The 20,615-nt window shown below is 39.5% G+C and overlaps 1 protein-coding gene across 3 annotated transcripts in view; it reads right to left on the bottom strand.

Moving 5' to 3' along the window:
• Positions 1-3,269: 3,269 nt before the first annotated feature.
• LOC121388724 (ribonuclease P protein subunit p40-like) overlaps positions 3,270-20,615 on the bottom strand; it is a 52,741-nt gene continuing 35,395 nt past the window's right edge. For all 3 annotated transcript variants that reach the window (XM_041520196.1, XM_041520194.1, XM_041520195.1), the window contains exons 6-8: positions 10,870-11,071; positions 9,174-9,311; positions 3,270-3,470 (exon numbers count right to left, since the gene is read on the bottom strand). In XM_041520196.1, the coding sequence (XP_041376130.1) occupies positions 3,275-3,470; positions 9,174-9,311; positions 10,870-11,071 (536 nt within the window). In that variant the 3' untranslated portion in view covers positions 3,270-3,274. The remainder of the gene's footprint in view (positions 3,471-9,173; positions 9,312-10,869; positions 11,072-20,615) is intronic.

The following is a 20,615-nucleotide window of genomic DNA, read 5'->3' as shown; positions in this document are numbered from 1 at the left end:
AGTTGTTTATCGAGGGCATTGTACAATGAAATCCTTGTTTTGTTCACACTTGTTTAAAGAGGGGGCGAGGCGTAGCCCAGTGGTACAGTGTTCGCCTGATGTGCGGTCGGCCCATAGGGCTATTTCTTGTTCCACCCAGTGCACCACGACTGGTATATGAAAGGTCGTGATATGTGTTATCCTGTCTGTGAGATGGTGCATAAAAAGATCCCTTGCCACTAATGGAAAAATGTATCAAATGTCTGACATCCAATAGTCGATGATTAATAAATCAATGCTTAGTTTTGACTGTTATACGTTGCTGCGGCGATAAAGCTGATAAAAATAAATCCTGACCCAACACTGGTAAATGAAAATATCCATGGGCAGTGCAAAAACCCATATTAATTTTAACTGTGGAGAAAAACATGATCAAATTCATTATCTTCAAGAGCATTTGTAGTTCATCCTGTATTTCCAAATAGCAACTTTTCCTTGAAAAATAGTCTACTAATGTTGCTAAAAATATGTTGGTTTAGAAAAGCAAGAATTCTGGGGAAATACGTCTAGCCTTCTAGTACTAGGTATAATAATAACTCGTCTCAGTTTGACAAAGAGAACTAAATACGAAAAAAAAACCCCATATAGGCAAAAGTTAATGTCATCACACTCGCTGGTAAACAGATTGTCATAGCACTCGCTGGTAAACAGATTGTCATAGCACTCGCTGGTAAACAGATTGTCATAGCACTCGCTGGTAAACAGATTGTCATAGCACTCGCTGGTAAACAGATTGTCATAGCACTCGCTGGTAAACAGATTGCAATTCAGCAGCTGTTCTCCGAGAATTGAACATTTGCGTAAACCTTTTATGGGTTACCCAAAAACAAATTCAGGAAACCCATTTCGTTTTTACGTAACCCGTCATGACCATGTAAATGATGTCATAAATTCAATGTTCAAACGAAAAAAATGGGTTACGCAAACTATACTTACGCGAGTGACACTATCGCTCTCGCAATTTTCAGCGGCCAGCAGCAGTCTTATTAGCAGATGACTTTTCTAGGTTAGGTTTCTCGTTCCAGCCAGTGCACCACGATTGGTATATCAATGGCCGTGGTATGTACTACCCTGTATGTGGGATGGTGCATATAAAAGAACCCTTGCTGCTAATCGAAACGAGTAGCCCATGAACATGAGGTGCTTGCATAATAGGATCGGATCACATCAGTGAACCATGTCTGATATGTTTGGGGTTTTTACGTCCATCCCAACCTGTGTCCCATGACTCATATACCAAGGGTCGTAGTATGTGCTGTTCTGTCTGGGAAATGTGCATATACATGATCACCTGCTCGTAATAGAAAAACATAGAGAGAATATTTTTGTCTCTTTAAAGCTACATTTCATAATTATGTTTTAATTATTTATCTACTTTATATTTACATCTTATGTTCAATGACTTTACAATAAACATAATATATAAATATAAATTCGACAAATAATAATAATAAAAAAATGAAATTTAGCTTTAGACAGAAATATTCAGCAGAGGTTTCTTCTAAGATTGTATATCAGAATAATGAAATGTTTGACATCCATCAGCCGATGATTAATCAATCAATTGGTTCTAGCTGTGTCAGTAAACAAACTAAAACTTGGATACAGTGAAAAATTAATAAAAACCACATATCAGATGTTTGTATGTCTTTCAAAAGGGGCCGGATGTATCCCAGTAGTAAAGTGCTTCTTTGATGCGCGGTCAGTTTGGGATCAATCCCAGTCGATGGACCGATTGGGCTATTTCTCATTCCAGCCAGTGCACCACGACTGGTATATCAAAGGCTGTGGTATGTGCTATCCTGTCGGTGGGATGGTGCATATAAAAGATCTCTTGCTACTAATGAAAAAATATAGCGGGTTTCTTCTCTAAGACTATATTTCAAAATTAGCAAATGGTTGACATCCAATAGCTGATGATTAATAAATCAATGTGTTCTAGTGGTATCGTTAAACAAAACAAAGTTTAACTTGTTTAAAAAGTATTGGTCCCCTAGTTTTAAATGTAGAACTTTCACTACATGTATTTCTTTATTTTCACAGATATGCTGGATTGGTTACCCTCCACATTTTTCCATTAGTACTAATAGTAGCAAGAGACCTTTTATATGCACCATCCCACAGACAGGACAGCACATACAAGTCGTGATGCACTGGGCAGAATGAGAAGTGGCCCCACTGATGGGGATCGATCCTAGACTAACCACAAACATCAAGCAAGTGCTTTACCACTTGGCTATGTCCTGCACTATCTCAAAATACAAGACTTAAAGACACTAATAGCCAGGATACCTGTCTTGGTGTTGTCGTGGTTAAGCCATCGGACATAAGACTGGTAGGTAAAGGGTTCGCAGCCCGGTACCGGCTCCCACCCAGAGCGAGTTTTAACGACTCAATGGGTAGGTGTAAGACTACTACACCCTCTTCTCTCTCACTAACCTCAAACAACTAACCCACTGTCCTGGACAGACAGCCCAGATAGCTGAGGTGTGTGCCCACAACAGCATGCTGGAACCTCAACTGGACATAAGCACGGAAATAAGTTGAAATGAAAAATAACAGCCAGGGGCAAGATCCAGCGGTCATAGCGATCGCCTCATGTGCTTAGGTTGAATGACAGAACCCTCTGATTGGTCTTTTTTCCCATTCCAACAAGTGCCCCACAACTAATATATATCAAAGGACATGAAATATGTGAGAAAGTATATACAAAGGATTTCATGCTGTCATTGGAAGAAATATAGCAGGTTTCCCTATGAAGTGTACGTGTATGTTTCAGAATTACCAAATGCTCGACATCCAAAAGTCCATAATGAATATTATAAATCAACATGCTTTAGTGGTGTCATTAAACAAAACAAACTTTAACCAAAAGGCCTTAGTTAAAATATATAATAAACAAAGGTATCATTAAACAACGTTTCTCTATTAAACTGAGGAGCTACATAATAATTCAAATCAATTAACAGGTAGATAATTATCAGTGGCAGATCTAAGTGGGGTCCCAGGGGCCTGGGCCACCCCTAAATCTTGTGACAGTTATATTTTTATTTAATGTTTTGATTTTTTATGTTGGAAAATCTGAGGAAGTCCTTTTGGGAATGTTTGTGCCCTTCGGCCACATGTCACTGCCCCCATACCCCCCCCCCCCCCCCCCCCCCCCAAAAAAAAAGAGGATTTTCTGGACTTGCCACTGATTATTGTTAATAATTAACACACTCATTCATCATATCATTTATTGACAAACGTCATTAGACCCGAAAGCAGAATACAGCCAATACTGTTGATCAGGAAACACAAGAAACGTGTAGGAGTTGTCTCCCTCGGAGTGGAATCCATGTTCCCGGTGGCTCCACGACACGGGTGAGTCGAGGAAACCATGGACGGTGAGTGAGGCCCACGGAATATTTGTGTGAGTCGTCAATAAAGACCTGTGTGAAAAAAAAAAAAAAAAATAATAATAATAAAAATAAAAAACCCCAACATATACACATATACACAAAAGGATACAATTTTATGAGTTCAGGGCTGTAGCTAGCTTCGAGAGGGGAGGGGAAGGCAAGCGGGGCAGTTGACCCCCACAAAACAAATCCAATACAAATAATAGAACGTTGAAGAAAATATTTGTGGTCTAAAAACATTTATTTCAAGTTTTAACTGGATAACATTTTCCAATCGGAGTCCATTGATACAATAACGACAAATATAACTAACGTTTTATTAAATTCAGCGAAAACATTTATTCCTTATAAAATAGTTACTGTCCGACCTAGAGATAAACCTTTTATGAATGGCAACATTCGAAGATTAATGCGACAAAGACATAAACTTCACAATAAAGCTAAAAACAATAATACTGCTAATGACTGGGCCAACTTTAGGAAAACACGTAACTTGGTAATATCGGAGGTACGCAAAGCCAAATCAGAATATTTTAAGAAAATAGACAATAAAATTAACAGTTCAACCGATATTGGTACAAAATATTGGTGGAAACTTGTTAATTCTCACTTTAAAAATCGTGGGAGTATTAGTTTAACTATAACACCACTGCTTGTCGATGGTAACGTTATTGATAATCCTAAGGAGATAGCCAAATCTACTTTACACTGCCCGCAAGGAGAGCTTCCGACAGTAGACCTTACAGTTGATCCACTTATAGAAATAGAGCTAGTACAATCCGAAGTAGAAGATATCTTAAACACCCTTAATACATCCAAATCATCCGGCCCTGACTTTATTAGCAATAGATTACTTAAGTTACTAGCTAAAGAACTTTCATACCCTCTAACACGCTTGTTTAATCTATCATTACACCATTCCATTTTCCCCTCAGATTGGAAACTTGCTAACGTAAATCCTTTTCATAAAAAGCGTAGTATTCATGAACCAAGTAATTATAGACCCATTTCACTTACAAGTAATCTCTCCAAACTTTTCGAAAAATGCATTTTTAAGCACATTTTCAATTTCTTTAGAATAAATAACACCATAACAAAATTCCAGTCTGGCTTTATTCCTGGCGATTCAACTGTTAACCAACTAATTGATTTTTATCATTTTATTTGTCATTCTATGGATGAAGGGAAAGAAGTTAGAGCAGTATTTTGCGATATAAGCAAAGCATTTGATCGAGTTTGGCATGAGGGTCTGATCTATAAATTAGAAACTGTTGGGATTTCGGAAAAACTCTTATTATGGTTTGAAAGCTATTTATCTGATCGAAGACAATGTGTAGTACTACAAAACCATTTCTCTCATACTAAACCCATTTCCGCAGGTGTTCCGCAAGGTTCTGTTCTTGGTCCTATTTTGTTTTTGGTATATATAAATGATATTGTTAATGGGATTACTTCAAATATTAGATTGTTCGCTGATGATACCTCATTATTTATTACTGTTGAAAATCCTGAACTATGTTGTAATATTTTAAACTCTGACTTAGAGCATATTAACAAGTGGGCTAAACAGTGGCTTGTTAAGTTCAGTCCCGAAAAAACCGAAACCTTGTTGTTTAGCCGAAAAATTAATAAAACCTAGCAATCCTAAGTTATTTTTAGACAACGTACAAGTATCAGAGGCTGATGTCCATAAACACTTGGGCCTTACATTCCAGAAATCTGCGGAATGGGATTTCCATATACAAAATATTGTAAGTAAGGCCAGTAAAATGGTAAATTGTCTTCGATCCTTTAAATATAGATTATCTAGAAAATCATTAGTAAAAATCTATAGATAATTTATTCTTCCCATTTTTGATTATGCCGATATTCTTTGGGATAATTGTAGTCTCCAACAGGCATACAATCTTGAAAATATACACTTGGACGCTTTGCGTACAATTTGTGGTTCTGTTCGGGGAACATCTCACGAGTTACTATATAGCGAAACTGGTTTTATATCTTTATCAGAAAGGAGAAGTCGCCATAAACTATGTATGATGTATAAACTTTCTAATAACTTGCTCCCCACATTCTTGACATTACAATTACCACGCCCCATTTCTGCAAAAACCCCATATTACACTCGTAATGTAGATCGCCTCCTTACATACTTTTGTCAAACTAAACTTTTCGCGAATTCCTTTTTTCCTTCTGCAGTTAAATTATGGAATAATATAACGTCCGATATTAGGAATTCTTCATCGTTAAATAGATTTAAATCAGAATTAAATAAATCAGACCCAATTGTACCGTGCTACTTTTATGATGGTGATAGAAGGCAACAGATATTACATAGTCGACTCCGCTTGGGAACCAGCGATCTAAATGGTCATAAATTTGCAAGACACGTAAGTGACAGTCCATTTTGTACTTGTGGACATCTTATTGAAGATGCAGAACATTTTTTATGTTATTGTCCACTATATAATGTAATTCGTAATACTCACCTGTCAAAATATCACAATCTTAATTGCAAGACTTTATTATTTGGTGACCCAAATTTTAGTACCCACGAAAATAGTGTTATATTTAAATCTGTTCCAGACTCTATAATTAATAGCAAACGTTTCGATAACTAACCATTCATTATTCCTCCTCCTCCCTTCCCAACTGTGACTAAATAATATCATATCAACTATCTATTTTTATTTTTCCTTTCTTCTCTCTCTCTTCCATTCTTCTCATCTTAGCTAATTTGAATTTATTTAAATTATTATACTATTTCTGTCATCTTGATGTATCAAACTTGTATTTATAAATGTAGGGAGAGGCCTTAATATAGGCTCTTGCCTGTTGGCCAATCCCAAACCGCATTTTGATGGCAATAAATATTGTTTAAACTAAAGAAAATATTAAAAAGGGTTTTACATGTAACTTCTCTGAAATGGCCTCTAGATTTCAAAATTTCCTGGGGTGGTGGTGGTGAGGGAATGTCCCTGGACCCCCTAGTGTCTTGCACCTTCCATGCTCATTCGTTCCAAGAATTCATCTGCCTCCCCCCTCCCTGACACAAAAGAATCCTAGCTACGGCCATGGAGTTGAGGAAACCACAGCGAAAGATATCTTCGTGAGAATCAAAGAGAAAGGCTGTAACTTGAGGACTGGATTTCGGTCTTCACCAGACAGGAATGGCAGGATGTATTAGGAGGAAACACATCACAAATTATATCCACACTACATGTACCATTGATTCTGACATTTTCATTCAAAATAACCAATTCGGGCAAATATTATCTTTCCCTGTTACAAAACAACTGGGAGCCCGTACACCTGTGTGTGGTGTAGAGGCCAATCTCTGGACAGTCTACTGGATCTACAAAACTGGGAGTCCGTACACGTGTGTGTGGTGTAGAGGCCAATCTCTGGACAGTCTACTGGATCTGCAAAACTGGGAGTCCGTACACCTGTGTGTGGTGTAGAGGCCAATCTCTGGACAGTCTACTGGATCTACAAAACTGGGAGCCCGTACACCTGTGTGTGGTGTAGAGGCCAATCTCTGGACAGTCTACTGGATCTACAAAACTGGGAGTCCGTACACCTGTGTGTGGTGTAGAGGCCAATCTCTGGACAGTCTACTGGATCTGCAAAACTGGGAGTCCGTACACCTGTGTGTGGTGTAGAGGCCAATCTCTGGACAGTCTACTGGATCTACAAAACTGGGAGTCCGTACACCTGTGTGTGGTGTAGAGGCCAATCTCTGAACAGTCTACTGGATCTACAAAACTGGGAGCCCGTACACCTGTGTGTGGTGTAGAGGCCAATCTCTGGACAGTCTACTGGATCTACAAAACTGGGAGTCCGTACACCTGTGTGTGGTGTAGAGGCCAATCTCTGGACAGTCTACTGGATCTACAAAACTGGGAGTCCGTACACCTGTGTGTGGTGTAGAGGCCAATCTCTGAACAGTCTACTGGATCTACAAAACTGGGAGTCCGTACACCTGTGTGTGGTGTAGAGGCCAATCTCTGGACAGTCTACTGGATCTACAAAACTGGGAGTCCGTACACCTGTGTGTGGTGTAGAGGCCAATCTCTGGACAGTCTACTGGATCTACAAAACTGGGAGTCCGTACACCTGTGTGTGGTGTAGAGGCCAATCTCTGAACAGTCTACTGGATCTACAAAACTGGGAGTCCGTACACCTGTGTGTGGTGTAGAGGCCAATCTCTGGACAGTCTACTGGATCTACAAAACTGGGAGTCCGTACACCTGTGTGTGGTGTAGAGGCCAATCTCTGGACAGTCTACTGGATCTGCAAAACTGGGAGTCCGTACACCTGTGTGTGGTGTAGAGGCCAATCTCTGGACAGTCTACTGGATCTGCAAAACTGGGAGTCCGTACACCTGTGTGTGGTGTAGAGGCCAATCTCTGGACAGTCTACTGGATCTACAAAACTGGGAGTCCGTACACCTGTGTGTGGTGTAGAGGCCAATCTCTGGACAGTCTACTGGATCTACAAAACTGGGAGTCCGTACACCTGTGTGTGGTGTAGAGGCCAATCTCTGGACAGTCTACTGGATCTACAAAACTGGGAGTCCGTACACCTGTGTGTGGTGTAGAGGCCAATCTCTGGACAGTCTACTGGATCTACAAAACTGGGAGTCCGTACACCTGTGTGTGGTGTAGAGGCCAATCTCTGAACAGTCTACTGGATCTACAAAACTGGGAGTCCGTACACCTGTGTGTGGTGTAGAGGCCAATCTCTGAACAGTCTACTGGATCTACAAAACTGGGAGTCCGTACACCTGTGTGTGGTGTAGAGGCCAATCTCTGGACAGTCTACTGGATCTACAAAACTGGGAGTCCGTACACCTGTGTGTGGTGTAGAGGCCAATCTCTGGACAGTCTACTGGATCTACAAAACTGGGAGTCCGTACACCTGTGTGTGGTGTAGAGGCCAATCTCTGGACAGTCTACTGGATCTGCAAAACTGGGAGTCCGTACACCTGTGTGTGGTGTAGAGGCCAATCTCTGGACAGTCTACTGGATCTACAAAACTGGGAGTCCGTACACCTGTGTGTGGTGTAGAGGCCAATCTCTGAACAGTCTACTGGATCTACAAAACTGGGAGCCCGTACACCTGTGTGTGGTGTAGAGGCCAATCTCTGAACAGTCTACTGGATGAGAAATTCAGTATATAGAGTTTATTTGGAGGGCAGAATAAATTTTTTTTTTTTAAAAGTTGATATTCCATAAAAAGTAACATGATCCTCACTAATGATAAAATGCTCTACTAAAACTTTACAAGGGTTCAAATTTGCAACCTTGGTTACTAAACTAGTGAACACAACTTACCTCATTTGATGAATCATGCATTGAACAGTGAACATGACTCACCTCATTTGATGAATCACATGTTGAACAGTAAACATGACTCACCTCATTTGGTGATTCATGTGTTGAACAGTGAACACGACTCACCTCATTTGGTGATTCATGTGCTGACCACGACTCACCTCAGTTCATGAATCATGTGTTGAACATGACTCACCTCATTTGATGAATCATATGCTGAACAGTGAACATGACTCACCTCATTTGGTAAATCAAGTTGAACCGTGAACATGACTCACCTCATTTGATGAATCATATGGTGAACCGTGAACATGACTCACCTCATTTGATGAATCATATGCTGAACAGTGAACACGACTCACCTCATTTGGTGATTCATGTGTTGAACACGACTCACCTCATTTGATGAATCATGTGTTCAATGGTGGCTGGTGAGAAGAACCCTCTAGCAGAGTAGGAGCAGCATTCCTGACAAAATTCTGCAGGTTCCGGACACAACAGAGTGGTGATGAAATTACCAGCTTCACCTTCTGATCTAAGAGATGAGAATTTTTTTTTTTTAATTGAAGCTACATGTACTTTCTCAATTATATTAAAAAAAGAAGATTTAACCAATCAGAATCAACATCAACATTAATTATCTTCCACTGTTTTGTGTTACAAATTATTAAAAGTATGGTGACACCATTGTGTGTTGCATGAAGACAACCAATGATAAACGCTAATAGCAGTAGTTATGTTTGTATTTTGCATTTAAGTAGTAAATTATGTTACTGTGAAACCTCTCTAAACCGGACCCTCTGTAAACTGGAATTCCATCAAAACCAGACATTTTCCATGCTCCTTTCTTAAATATCTGTGCAGAAAAGAACCTCTCTAAACTGGATACCTCTTAAAACCAGACTTTTTACTTGGTCCTGAGGGTGTCTGATTTAGAGGAGTTTCACTGTATATAGAACTGTTTTAAACAAAACTGTGAATTATCAATGTATAACAGGCAGAAATTGTATAGAATTGATTTGCATTGTGTAGAGTATCAAAGTGATTTTGTGCTAAATTTGTGACTGTTATATACACTGAAAAATTCCACAATGAAATGACAAATAATTTTGATAATTAGAAACAACACAATTTATTTAGTTAAAAATACACATAAATTAGTTTTTAAATGTCCTTTCCATGTTCTTTTTTATGTAATGATGTTATTTTTTTAGTTTAATGAAGGACAACATTAAGACTTTTTAGTGAAATTGTTCAATTAGAAGCAGGTAAATTATATAAAAGCTGAAAATTTGTAATGATAATATTGTAAGGCGAGACTGCAGCTCCACCTAGAGAGTATCTACACATGTTCAAAACATATAGGATACCAACACAATCAATCTGTACATGCGAAAGTTGAGGCCAACATTGAGGCCAAAGTTGAAACCAGATGAACAAAAATGTTTTACCAAGTTGTAGTCAAATATCAGAAGATGACATTAGATTTTAATTTATGTTTTCATTTGTAATAAAGGCTGTTTCGATTTTATACAAATTATTGAAAATCCTGCATAAAAATAGCTTTTTGGCTTAAAGACTCCCCTGACTGCAACTGTGTAATTATGTACTAAAAGCCCTCACAAAGGATGTCATGTTAATAAACGTTTGGAACGTTTAGCGAACATATTTTGTAGGTTATGGGATGTTTCGTACCCATTTTGTTTCGTCCCTGGACATCCCTTTCCACACACCAGGATAACACTGTGTGGAGAAAATAGTTCATGGAGGCAAATGTAGTAAATTCTAAAAAAGCAGATTGACCTTTATATTTATTCATTCATTTCAACTTATTTTTGTGCTTATATCCAATTAAGGTTCAAGCATGGTGTCCTGGGCATACACATCAGCTTAGTGGTTAGTGACATAGAAGAGGGTGTAGTGGTCTTACACCTATCCATTGAGTCTTTAAAACTCGCTCTGGGTGGGAGCCGGTACCGGGCTGCGAACCCTGTACCTACCAGCCTTCTGTCCGATGGCTTAACCACGACACCACCGAGGCCAGTCTGCTCTGTTTAATATCAAAGGACATTGAAAAGTAACGCTATACTAACAAGTCAACACCACAAGCTGTTGCTCCGATGAATTCGAATATCTCCTCATATGTCTGTTTGTCGATGGCGGCCATCTTGTTACTGATCTTTGGGACAGCGATGTTGGTCAGACGTCTTGTTCTCTGTTTGGCGGGGATGGGTTTCACAGAGTAACCTCTGTTTCTGAAATACACGTCCATGGTGCTGGGGCAGATTCTGTCGCCTGAAAATAATAATTAAATTACAAGGCATTAGGCCATTCTAAAAAACAAAAAAAATCTGAAGAAAAAAATTAAACACTTCTTACAATTTATTGACTAAAACATGGCCTGAATTTTAAATCAGTCAATAGCTTGTGTGTGTATTTCTGCTTCTTTCTTTTGTGTGTGTCTGTGTGGGAGGTGTGTGTGTGTGTGTGTGTGCGTGCGCATGCTTGCGTGTCTCTTTTTGTCTGTATGTATGTAGACATGTGTTTGTTACTTTTGTGTGTATGGTTTCTTGCAAGTGGTGTGTGTGTATGTGTGCGTGCTTGCATGTTTCTTCTTGTCTGTATGTATGTAGATATGTGTTTCTTACTTTTGTGTGTGTGTGTGTATACATGTTTGTGCGTGTGTGTGTGTGTGCATGTGTGTGTGCATGTGTGTGTGTGTGTCTTTGTGCGTGTGTGTGTGTGCCTCTGTGTGTGTTTGTTACTTTTGTGTGTGTATGGTTTCTTGGAAGTGGTTTGAGTGTGAGTGTGTGTGTGTGTGTGTGTGTGTGTGTGTGTGTGTGTGTGTGTGTGTGCTTGCATGTTTCTTCTTGTCTGTATGTATGAAGACATGTGTTTGTTACATTTGTGTGGCGAGTGTGTGTGTGTGCTTGCATGTTTCTTTTTGTCTGTATGTATGTAGATATGTGTTTGTTTCTTTTGTGTGTGTATGGTTTCTTGCAAGTGGTGTGTGTGTGTGTGTGTGTGCTTGCATGTTTCTTCTTGTCAGTATGTATGTAGACATGTGTTTGTTACTCTTGTGTTTGTGTGTGTGTGTGTGTGCTTGTGTGTTTCTTCTTGTCTGTATGTATGTAAACATGTGTTTGTTACATGTGTGTGTGTGTGTGTGTGTCTATGTGTGTGTGTGTGTCTGTGTGTGTGTGTGTGTGTGTGCCTCTGTGTGTGTGTGTGTTTGTCTCTGTGTGTGTGTCTGTGTGTGTGTGTGTGTCTCTGTGTATGTGTGTTCATGCATGTGTGTGTTTGTGCATGTGTGTACAGATTTATTTTTGTGAGTAGTATGTACATGTATATGACATTGTATATGTGAGTGTATATATACATGGCTCCCACCCAGAGCATGTTTTAACGACTCAATGGGTAGACCTGTGTAAGACTACGACACCCTCTTCTCTCTCACTGACCACTAACAACTACCCCCATGGCTTCGGTGGTGTCATGGTTAAGCCATCGGACAGAAGGCTGGTAGGTACAGAGTTCGCATCCCGGTACTGGATCCCACCCAGAGCAATTTTTAATGACTCAATGGGTAGGTGTAAGACCACTACACCCTCTTCTCTCTCACTAACCACCAACCCACTGTCCTGGACAGACAGCCCAGATAGTTGAGATGTGTGCCCAGGACAGCGTGCTTGAACATTAATTGGATATATGGACGGAAATAAGTTGCAATGAAATGAAATCGTGAAGGTTCTAGAAGCCATGATTTGGTGACCTTTAACTACACATGTAAGTGTTAATGACTTTTTAACTACGTTTTCTTGAAATTTCTCTAGTATTATTATGTACCGTATATATGCCATCTGTACATAAAATTAAACACCATATATTATTTTTTAGAAGTTAGTTTTATAAATAATAATGAAAGTAAAAACAACAACCTGGAAACATTTTAACAAACAAATAAAACACACACACATAACAAAAACAGATGCACACACGTGTAGAGCTGGGCGGTACTGAATTTTGAGGTTCAGTATTGATATGTTTTGGATGATTTACCTTGGTATCAGTACGGAATTAAGTACTGACACAATACCAATACCAATACCGATACTAAAATTGATCAGTATTTTCGGTATAATCGGCTTTAAATGCATGGCTGAGTTAAGGCTCACCCGCTAATTTAATATAAATAAAATTAAATTCTTTAGTGTGTCTGTGCATTTGTGTGTGTCTGCGTGTTTTTCTTGTCTGTATGTATGTAGACGTGTGTTTGTTACTTCTATGTGTGTATGGTTTCTTGCAGTTGGTGTGTGTGTGTGTGAGCTTGTGTGTTTCTTCTTGTCTGTATGTATGTAGACATGTTTTTGTTACTTTTGTGTGTGTATGGTTTCTTGCAAGTGGTGTGTGTGTGTGTGTGTGTGTGTGCTTGCGTGTTTCTTCTTGTTTGTATGTATGTAGACATGTATTTGTTACTTTTGTGTGTATGATTTCTTGCAAGTGGTGTGTGTGTGTGTGTGTGTGTGCTTGCATGTTTCTTCTTGTCTGTATGTATGTAGACATGTGTTTGTTACTTCTGTGTGTGTATGGTTTCTTGCAGTTGGTGTGCGTGTGTGTGTGCTTGTGTGTTTCTTCTTGTCTGTATGTATGTAGACATGTGTTTGTTACTTTTGTGTGTGTATGGTTTCTTGCAAATGGTGTGTGTGTGTGTGTGTGTCTGTTCTTGCATGTTTCTTCTTGTCTGTATGTATGTAGACATGTGTTTGTTACTTTTGTGTTTGTGTGAGTGTGTGTGTGTGTGTGCTTGTGTGTTTCTTCTTGTCTGTATGTATGTAAACGTGTTTGTTACGTGTGTGTGTGTGTGTCTGTGTGTTTGTTTCTGTGTGTGTGTCTCTGTGTGTCTGTGTGTGTGTGTGTGTGCCTCTGTGTGTGTCTCTGTGTGTGTGTGTGTGTGTGTGCCTCTGTGTGTGTCTCTGTGCGTGTGCATGTGTGTGTGTGTGTGTACAATTTATTTTTGTGAGTAGTATGTACATGTATATGACATTGTATATGTGAGTGTACATGTACATGGCTCGCACCCAGAGCATGTTTTAACGACTCAATGGGTAGACCTTTGTAAGACCACGACACCCTCTTCTCTGTCACTGACCACTACCATAACAACTATCCCATGGCTTCTGTGGTGTCGTAGTTAAGCCATCGGACAGAAGGCTGGTAGGTACAGAGTTCGCATCCCGGTACTGGATCCCACCCAGAGCAATTTTTAATGACTCAATGGGTAGGTGTAAGACCACTACACCCTCTTCTCTCTCACTAACCACCAACCCACTGTCCTGGACCGACAGCCCAGATAGTTGAGATGTGTGCCCAGGACAGCATGCTTGAACATTAATTGGATATATGGACGGAAATAAGTTGCAATGAAATGAAATTGTGAAGGTTCTAGAAGCCATGATTTGGTGACCTTTAACTACACATTTAAGTGTTAATGACTTTTTAACTACGTTTTCTCGAAATATCTCTAGTATTATTATGTACCGTATATATGCTACCTATACATAAAATTAAACACCATATATTATTTTTTAGAAGTTAGTTTTATAAATAATAATGAAAGTAAAAAACCCCACCTGGAAACATTTTGACAAACAAATAAAACACACACACATAAAAAAAACAGATGCACACACGTGTAGAGCTGGGCGGTACTGAAATTTGAGGTTCAGTATTGATATGTTTTGGATGATTTACCTCGGTATCAGTATGGTATTAAGTACTGACACAATACCAATACCAATACCGATACTGATATCGATCAGTATTTTCAGTAGAATCGGCTTTAAATGCATGGCTGAGTTAAGGCTCACCCGCTAATTTAATATAAATAAAATTAAATTCTTTTGTGTGTCTGTGTGCTTGTGTGTTTTTTCTTGTCAGTATGTATGTAGACATGTGTTTGTTACTTTTCTGTGTGTATGGTTTCTTGCAAGTGGTGTGTGTGTGTGTGTGTATGTGTGCTTGCATGTTTCTTCTTGTATGTATGTATGTAGACATGTGTTTGTTACTTTTGTGTGTGTATGGTTTCTTGGAAGTGGTGTGACTGTGTGTGTGTGTGTGTGCTTGCGTGTTTTTCTTATCTGTATGTATGTAGACATGTGTTTGTTACTTTTCTATGTGTATGGTTTCTTGCAAGTGGTGTGTGTGTGTGTGCTTGCATGTTTCTTCTTGTCTGTATGTATGTAGACATGTGTTTGTTACATTTGTGTGTGTATGGTTTCTTGGAAGTGGTGTGAGAGTGTGTGTGTGTGTGTGTGTGAGAGTGTGTGTGTGTGCTTGCATGTTTCTTCTTGTCTGTATGTATGTAGACATGTGTTTCTTACTTTTGTGTGTGTATGGTTTCTTGCAAGTGGTGTGTGTGTGTATGTGTGTGTTTGCATGTTTCTTCTTGTCTGTATGTATTTAGACATGTGTTTGTTACTTTTGTGTGTGTATGGCTTTTTGGAAGTGGTGTGTGTGTGTGTGTGTGTGTGTGTGTGCTTGCATGTTTCTTCTTGTCTGTATGTATGTAGACATCTGTTTGTTACTTTGTGTGTGTGTGTGTGTGTGTGTGCTTGCATGTGTTCATGTGTTTGTGTGTGTGTGTCTCTGTGTGTGTGTGTCTGTGTGTGTGTGTGTGTACTGTGTGTGTGTGTGTGTGTGTATGTAGTCTACAGATTTATTTTTGTGAGTAGTATGTACATGTTTGACATTGTATTGTGTGTACATGTACATGGCTCCCACCCAGAGCATGTTTTAACGACTCAATGGGTAGACCTGTGTAAGACCACGACACCCTCTTCTCTCTCACTGACCACTAACAACTACACCCATGGCTTCAGTGCTGTCGTGGTGTCGGACAGAAGGTGGTGTGTTGTGGATGTGCTTGCATGTTTCTTCTTGTCTGTATGTATGTAGACATGTGTTTGTTACTTTTGTGAAGGTTCTGTGTGTGTGTGTTAATGTGCGAAATTTCTTGTGTCTGCTACCTGTCTTCATTATTATTTTTTGTAGTGTGAATGTAAAAACCCCACCTGGAAACATGTGTTTGTTAAATGTGTGTGTGTGTGTTCAGTGTGTGTTTACCTCGGTATCAGTATGGTATTAAGTACTGACACAATGTGTCTGTGCCTCTGTGTGTGTGTTAATATAAATAAAATTAAATTCTTTTGTGTGTCTGTGTGCTTGTGTGTCTCTCTGTGTGTGTGTGTGTGTGTGTGTGTATGTGTGCTTGCATGTTTGTGTATGTATGTATGTAGACATGTGTGTGTATGTGTGAAGTGGTGTGTGTGTGTGTGTGTGCTTGCGTGTTTTTTCTTATCTGTGTGTATGTAGACATGTGTTTGTATGTGTATGGTTTCTTGCAAGTGGTGTGTGTGTGTGTGCTTGCATGTTTCTTCTTGTCTGTATGTATGTAGACATGTGTTTGTTACTTTTGTGTGTGTGTCTGTGAAGTGGTGTGAGAGTGTGTGTGTGTGTGTGTGTGCTTGTGTGTTTCTGTCTGTATGTTGTCTGTATGTATGTAAACATGTGTTTGTTACATGTGTGTGTGTGTGTGTGTGTCTCTGTGTGTGTGTGTGTGTGTGTGTGTGACATGTGTGTCTTTTGTGTGCATGTGTGTCTTGTCTGTATGTGTTACTTTGTGTGTGTGTGTGCGGTTGTGTGTGTGTGTGTGTGTTTGTTATGTGTGTGTGTCTGTGTGTGTGTGTGTGTGTCTACATGTGATGTTGTGTGTTTTTGTGTTTGTGTGTGTCTGTGTGTGTGTGTGTGTGTGTGTGCTGTATGTTTCTTCTTGTCATGTATGTAGACATGTGTTTGTTACTTTTGTGTTTGTGTGTGTGTGTGCGTGTGTGTGCTTGTGTGTACATGTAAACATGTGTTTGTTACATGTGTGTGTGTGTGTGCTGTGTGTGTGTGTCCCATGTGTGTCTCTGTATGTGTGTGTGTGTGTTCATGCATGTGTGTGTTTGTGCATGTGTGTGTGTCTACAGATTTATTTTTGTGAGTAGTATGTACATGTATATGACATTGTATATGTGAGTGTACATGTACATGGCTCCCACCCAGAGCATGTTTTAACGACTCAATGGGTAGACCTGTGTAAGACCACGACACCCTCTTCTCTCTCACTGACCACTAACAACTACACCCATGGCTTCAGTGCTGTCGTGGTTAAGCCATCGGACAGAAGGCTGGTAGGTACAAAGTTCGCAGCCCGGTACTGGATCCCAACCAGAGGAGTTTTAATGACTCAATGGGTAGGTGTAAGACCACTACACCCTCTTCTCTCTCACTAACCACCAACCCACTGTCCTGGACAGACAGCCCAGATAGCTGAGATGGATGCCCAGGACAGCGTGCTTGAACATTAATTGGATATATTCACGGAAATAAGTTGCAATGAAATGAAATCGTGAAGGTTCTAGAAGCCATGTTTTGGTGACCTTTAACTACACATGTAAGTGTTAATGACTTTTTAACTACGTTTTCTCGAAATTTCTCTAGTATTATTATGTACCGTATATATGCTACCTGTACATAAAATTAAACACCATATATTATTTTTTAGAAGTTAGTTTTATAAATAATAATGAAAGTAAAAACAACAACCTGGAAACATTTTAACAAACAAATAAAACACACACACATAAAAAACCACATGCACACACGTGTAGAGCTGGGCGGTACTGAAATTTGAGGTTCAGTATTGATATGTTTTGGATGATTTACCTCGGTATCAGTACGGAATTAAGTACTGACACAATACCAATACCAATACCGATAGGGATACTAATATTGATCAGTATTTTCGGTATAATCGGCTTTAAATGCATGGCTGAGTTAAGGCTCACCCGCTAATTTAATATAAATTAAATTAAATTCTTTTGTGTGTCTGTGCGTTTGTGTGTGTCTGTGTGTTAGCATGTTTTTCTTGTCTGTATGTATGTAGACGTGTGTTTGTTACTTCTGTGTGTGTATGGTTTTGTGCAGTTGGTGTGTGTGTGTGTGTGCTTGTGTGTTTCTTCTTGTCTGTATGTATGTAGACATGTTTTTGTTACTTTTGTGTGTATATGGTTTCTTGCAAGTGGTGTGTGTGTGTGTGTGTGTGCTTGCGTGTTTTTTCTTGTTTGTATGTATGTAGACATGTATTTGTTACTTTTGTGTGTGTGTATGATTTCTTGCAAGTGGTGTGTGTGTGTGTTCTTGCATGTTTTTCTTGTCTGTATGTATGTAGACATGTGTTTGTTACTTCTGTGTGTATATGGTTTCTTGCAGTTGGTGTGCGTGTGTGTGTGCTTGTGTGTTTCTTCTTGTCTGTATGTATGTAGACATGTGTTTGTTACTTTTGTGTTTGTGTGAGTGTGTGTGTGTGTATGTGTGTGTGTGTGTGTGCTTGTGTGTTTCTTCTTGTCTGTCTGTATGTAAACGTGTTTGTTACGTGTGTGTGTGTGTCTGTGTGTTTGTCTTTGTGTGTGTGTATGTGTGTGTATGCCTATGTGTGTGTCTCTCTGTGTGTGTCTCTGTGTGTGTGTGTGTGCCTCTGTGTTTGTCACTGTGTGTGTGTGTGTGTGTCTGTGTGTGTCTGTGTGTGTGTGTGTGTTCATGCATGTGTGTGTTTGTGCATGTGTGTGTGTGTGTGTGTACAATTTATTTTTGTGAGCAGTATGTACATGTATATGACATTGTATATGTGAGTGTACATGTACATGGCTCCCACCCAGAGCATGTTTTAACGACTCAATGGGTAGACCTGTGTAAGACCACGACACCCTCTTCTCTCTCACTGACCACTAACAACTACCCCCATGGCTTCGGTGGTGTCGTGGATAAGCCATCGGACAGAAGGCTGGTAGGTACAGAGTTCGCAGCTCGGTACTGGATCCCACCCAGAGCAATTTTTAATGACTCAATGGGTAAGTGTAAGACCACTACACCCTCTTCTCTCTCACTAACCACCAACCTACTGTCCTGGACAGACAGCCCAGATAGTTGAGATGTGTGCCCAGGACAGCGTGCTTGAAAATTAATTGGATATATGGACGGAAATAAGTTGCAATGAAATGAAATTGTGAAGGTTCTAGAAGCCATGATTTGGTGACCTTTAACTACACATGTAAGTGTTAATGACTTTTTAACTACGTTTTCTCGAAATTTCTCTAGTATTATTATGTACCGTATATATGCCATCTGTACATAAAATTAAACACCATATATTATTTTTTAGAAGTTAGTTTTATAAATAATAATGAAAGTAAAAAACCCCACCTGGAAACATTTTAACAAACAAATAAAACACACACACATAAAAAACACACATGCACACACGTGTAGAGCTGGGCGGTACTGAAATTTGAGGTTCAGTATTGATATGTTTTGGATGATTTACCTCAGTATCAGTACGGTATTAAGTACTGACACAATACCAATACCAATACCGATACTGATATTGATCAGTATTTTCAGTAGAATCGGCTTTAAATGCATGGCTGAGTTAAGGCTCACCCGCTAATTTAATATAAATAAAATTAAATTCTTTTGTGTGTCTGTGTGCTTGTGTGTTTTTTCTTGTCAGTATGTATGTAGACATGTGTTTGTTACTTTTCTGTGTGTATGGTTTCTTGAAAGTGGTGTGTGTGTGTGTGTATGTGTGCTTGCATGTTTCTTCTTGTCTGTATGTACGTAGACATGTGTTTGTTACTTTTGTGTGTGTATGGTTTCTTGGAAGTGGTGTGACTGTGTGTGTGTGTGTGTGTGTGTGTGTGCTTGCAAGTTTTTTCTTGTCTGTATGTATGTAGACATGTGTTTGTTACTTTTCTGTGTGTATGGTTTCTTCCAAGTGGTGTGTGTGTGTAGGTGTTTGTGTGTGTTTGCATGTTTCTTCTTGTATGTATGTATGTAGACATGTGTTTGTTACTTTTGTGTGTGTATGGTTTCTTGCAAGTGGTGTGTGTGTGTGTGTGTGTACTTGCGTGTTTTTTCTTGTCTGTATGTATGTAGACATGTGTTTGTTACTTTTGTGTGTATGGTTTTTTCAAGTGGTGTGTGTGTGTGTGTGCTTGTGTGTTTCTTCTTGTCTGTATGTATGTAGACATGTGTTTGTTACTTTTGTGTGTGTATGGTTTCTTGCAAGTGGTGTGTGTGTGTGTGTGTGTGTGTGTGTGCTTGCATGTTTCTTCTTGTCTGTATGTATGTATGTAGACATGCGTTTGTTACTTTTCTGTGTGTATGGTTTCTTGCAAGTGATGTGTGTGTGTTTGTGTGTGTGTGTGTGTGTGTTTCCATGTTTCTTCTTGTCTGTATGTATGTAGACATGTGTTTGTTACATTTGTGTGTGTATGGTTTCTTGGAAGTGGTGTGAGTGTGTGTGTGTGTGTGTGTGTGCTTGTGTGTTTCTTCTTGTCTGTATGTATGTAAACATGTGTTTGTTACATGTGTGTGTGTGTGTGTGTGTCTCTGAGTGTGTGTGTGTGTTCATGCATGTGTGTGTTCATGCATGTGTGTGTTTGTGCATGTGTGTGTGTGTACAGATTTATTTTTGTGAGTAGTATGTACATGTATATGACATTGTATATGTGAGTGTACATGTACATGGCTCCCACCCAGAGCATGTTTTAACGACTCAATGGGTAGACCTGTGTAAGACCACGACACCCTCTTCTCTCTCACTGACCACTAACAACTACCCCCATGGCTTCGGTGGTGTCATGGTTAAGCCATCGGACAGAAGGCTGGTAGGTACAGAGTTCGCATCCCGGTACTGGATCCCACCCAGAGCAATTTTTAATGACTCAATGGGTAGGTG

The sequence above is a fragment of the Gigantopelta aegis genome, chromosome 14 (assembly GCF_016097555.1).
Source record: "Gigantopelta aegis isolate Gae_Host chromosome 14, Gae_host_genome, whole genome shotgun sequence".
Classification (NCBI taxonomy): Eukaryota; Metazoa; Mollusca; class Gastropoda; order Neomphalida; family Peltospiridae; genus Gigantopelta; species Gigantopelta aegis.
This window is presented reverse-complemented; position numbering and strand designations above follow the sequence as displayed.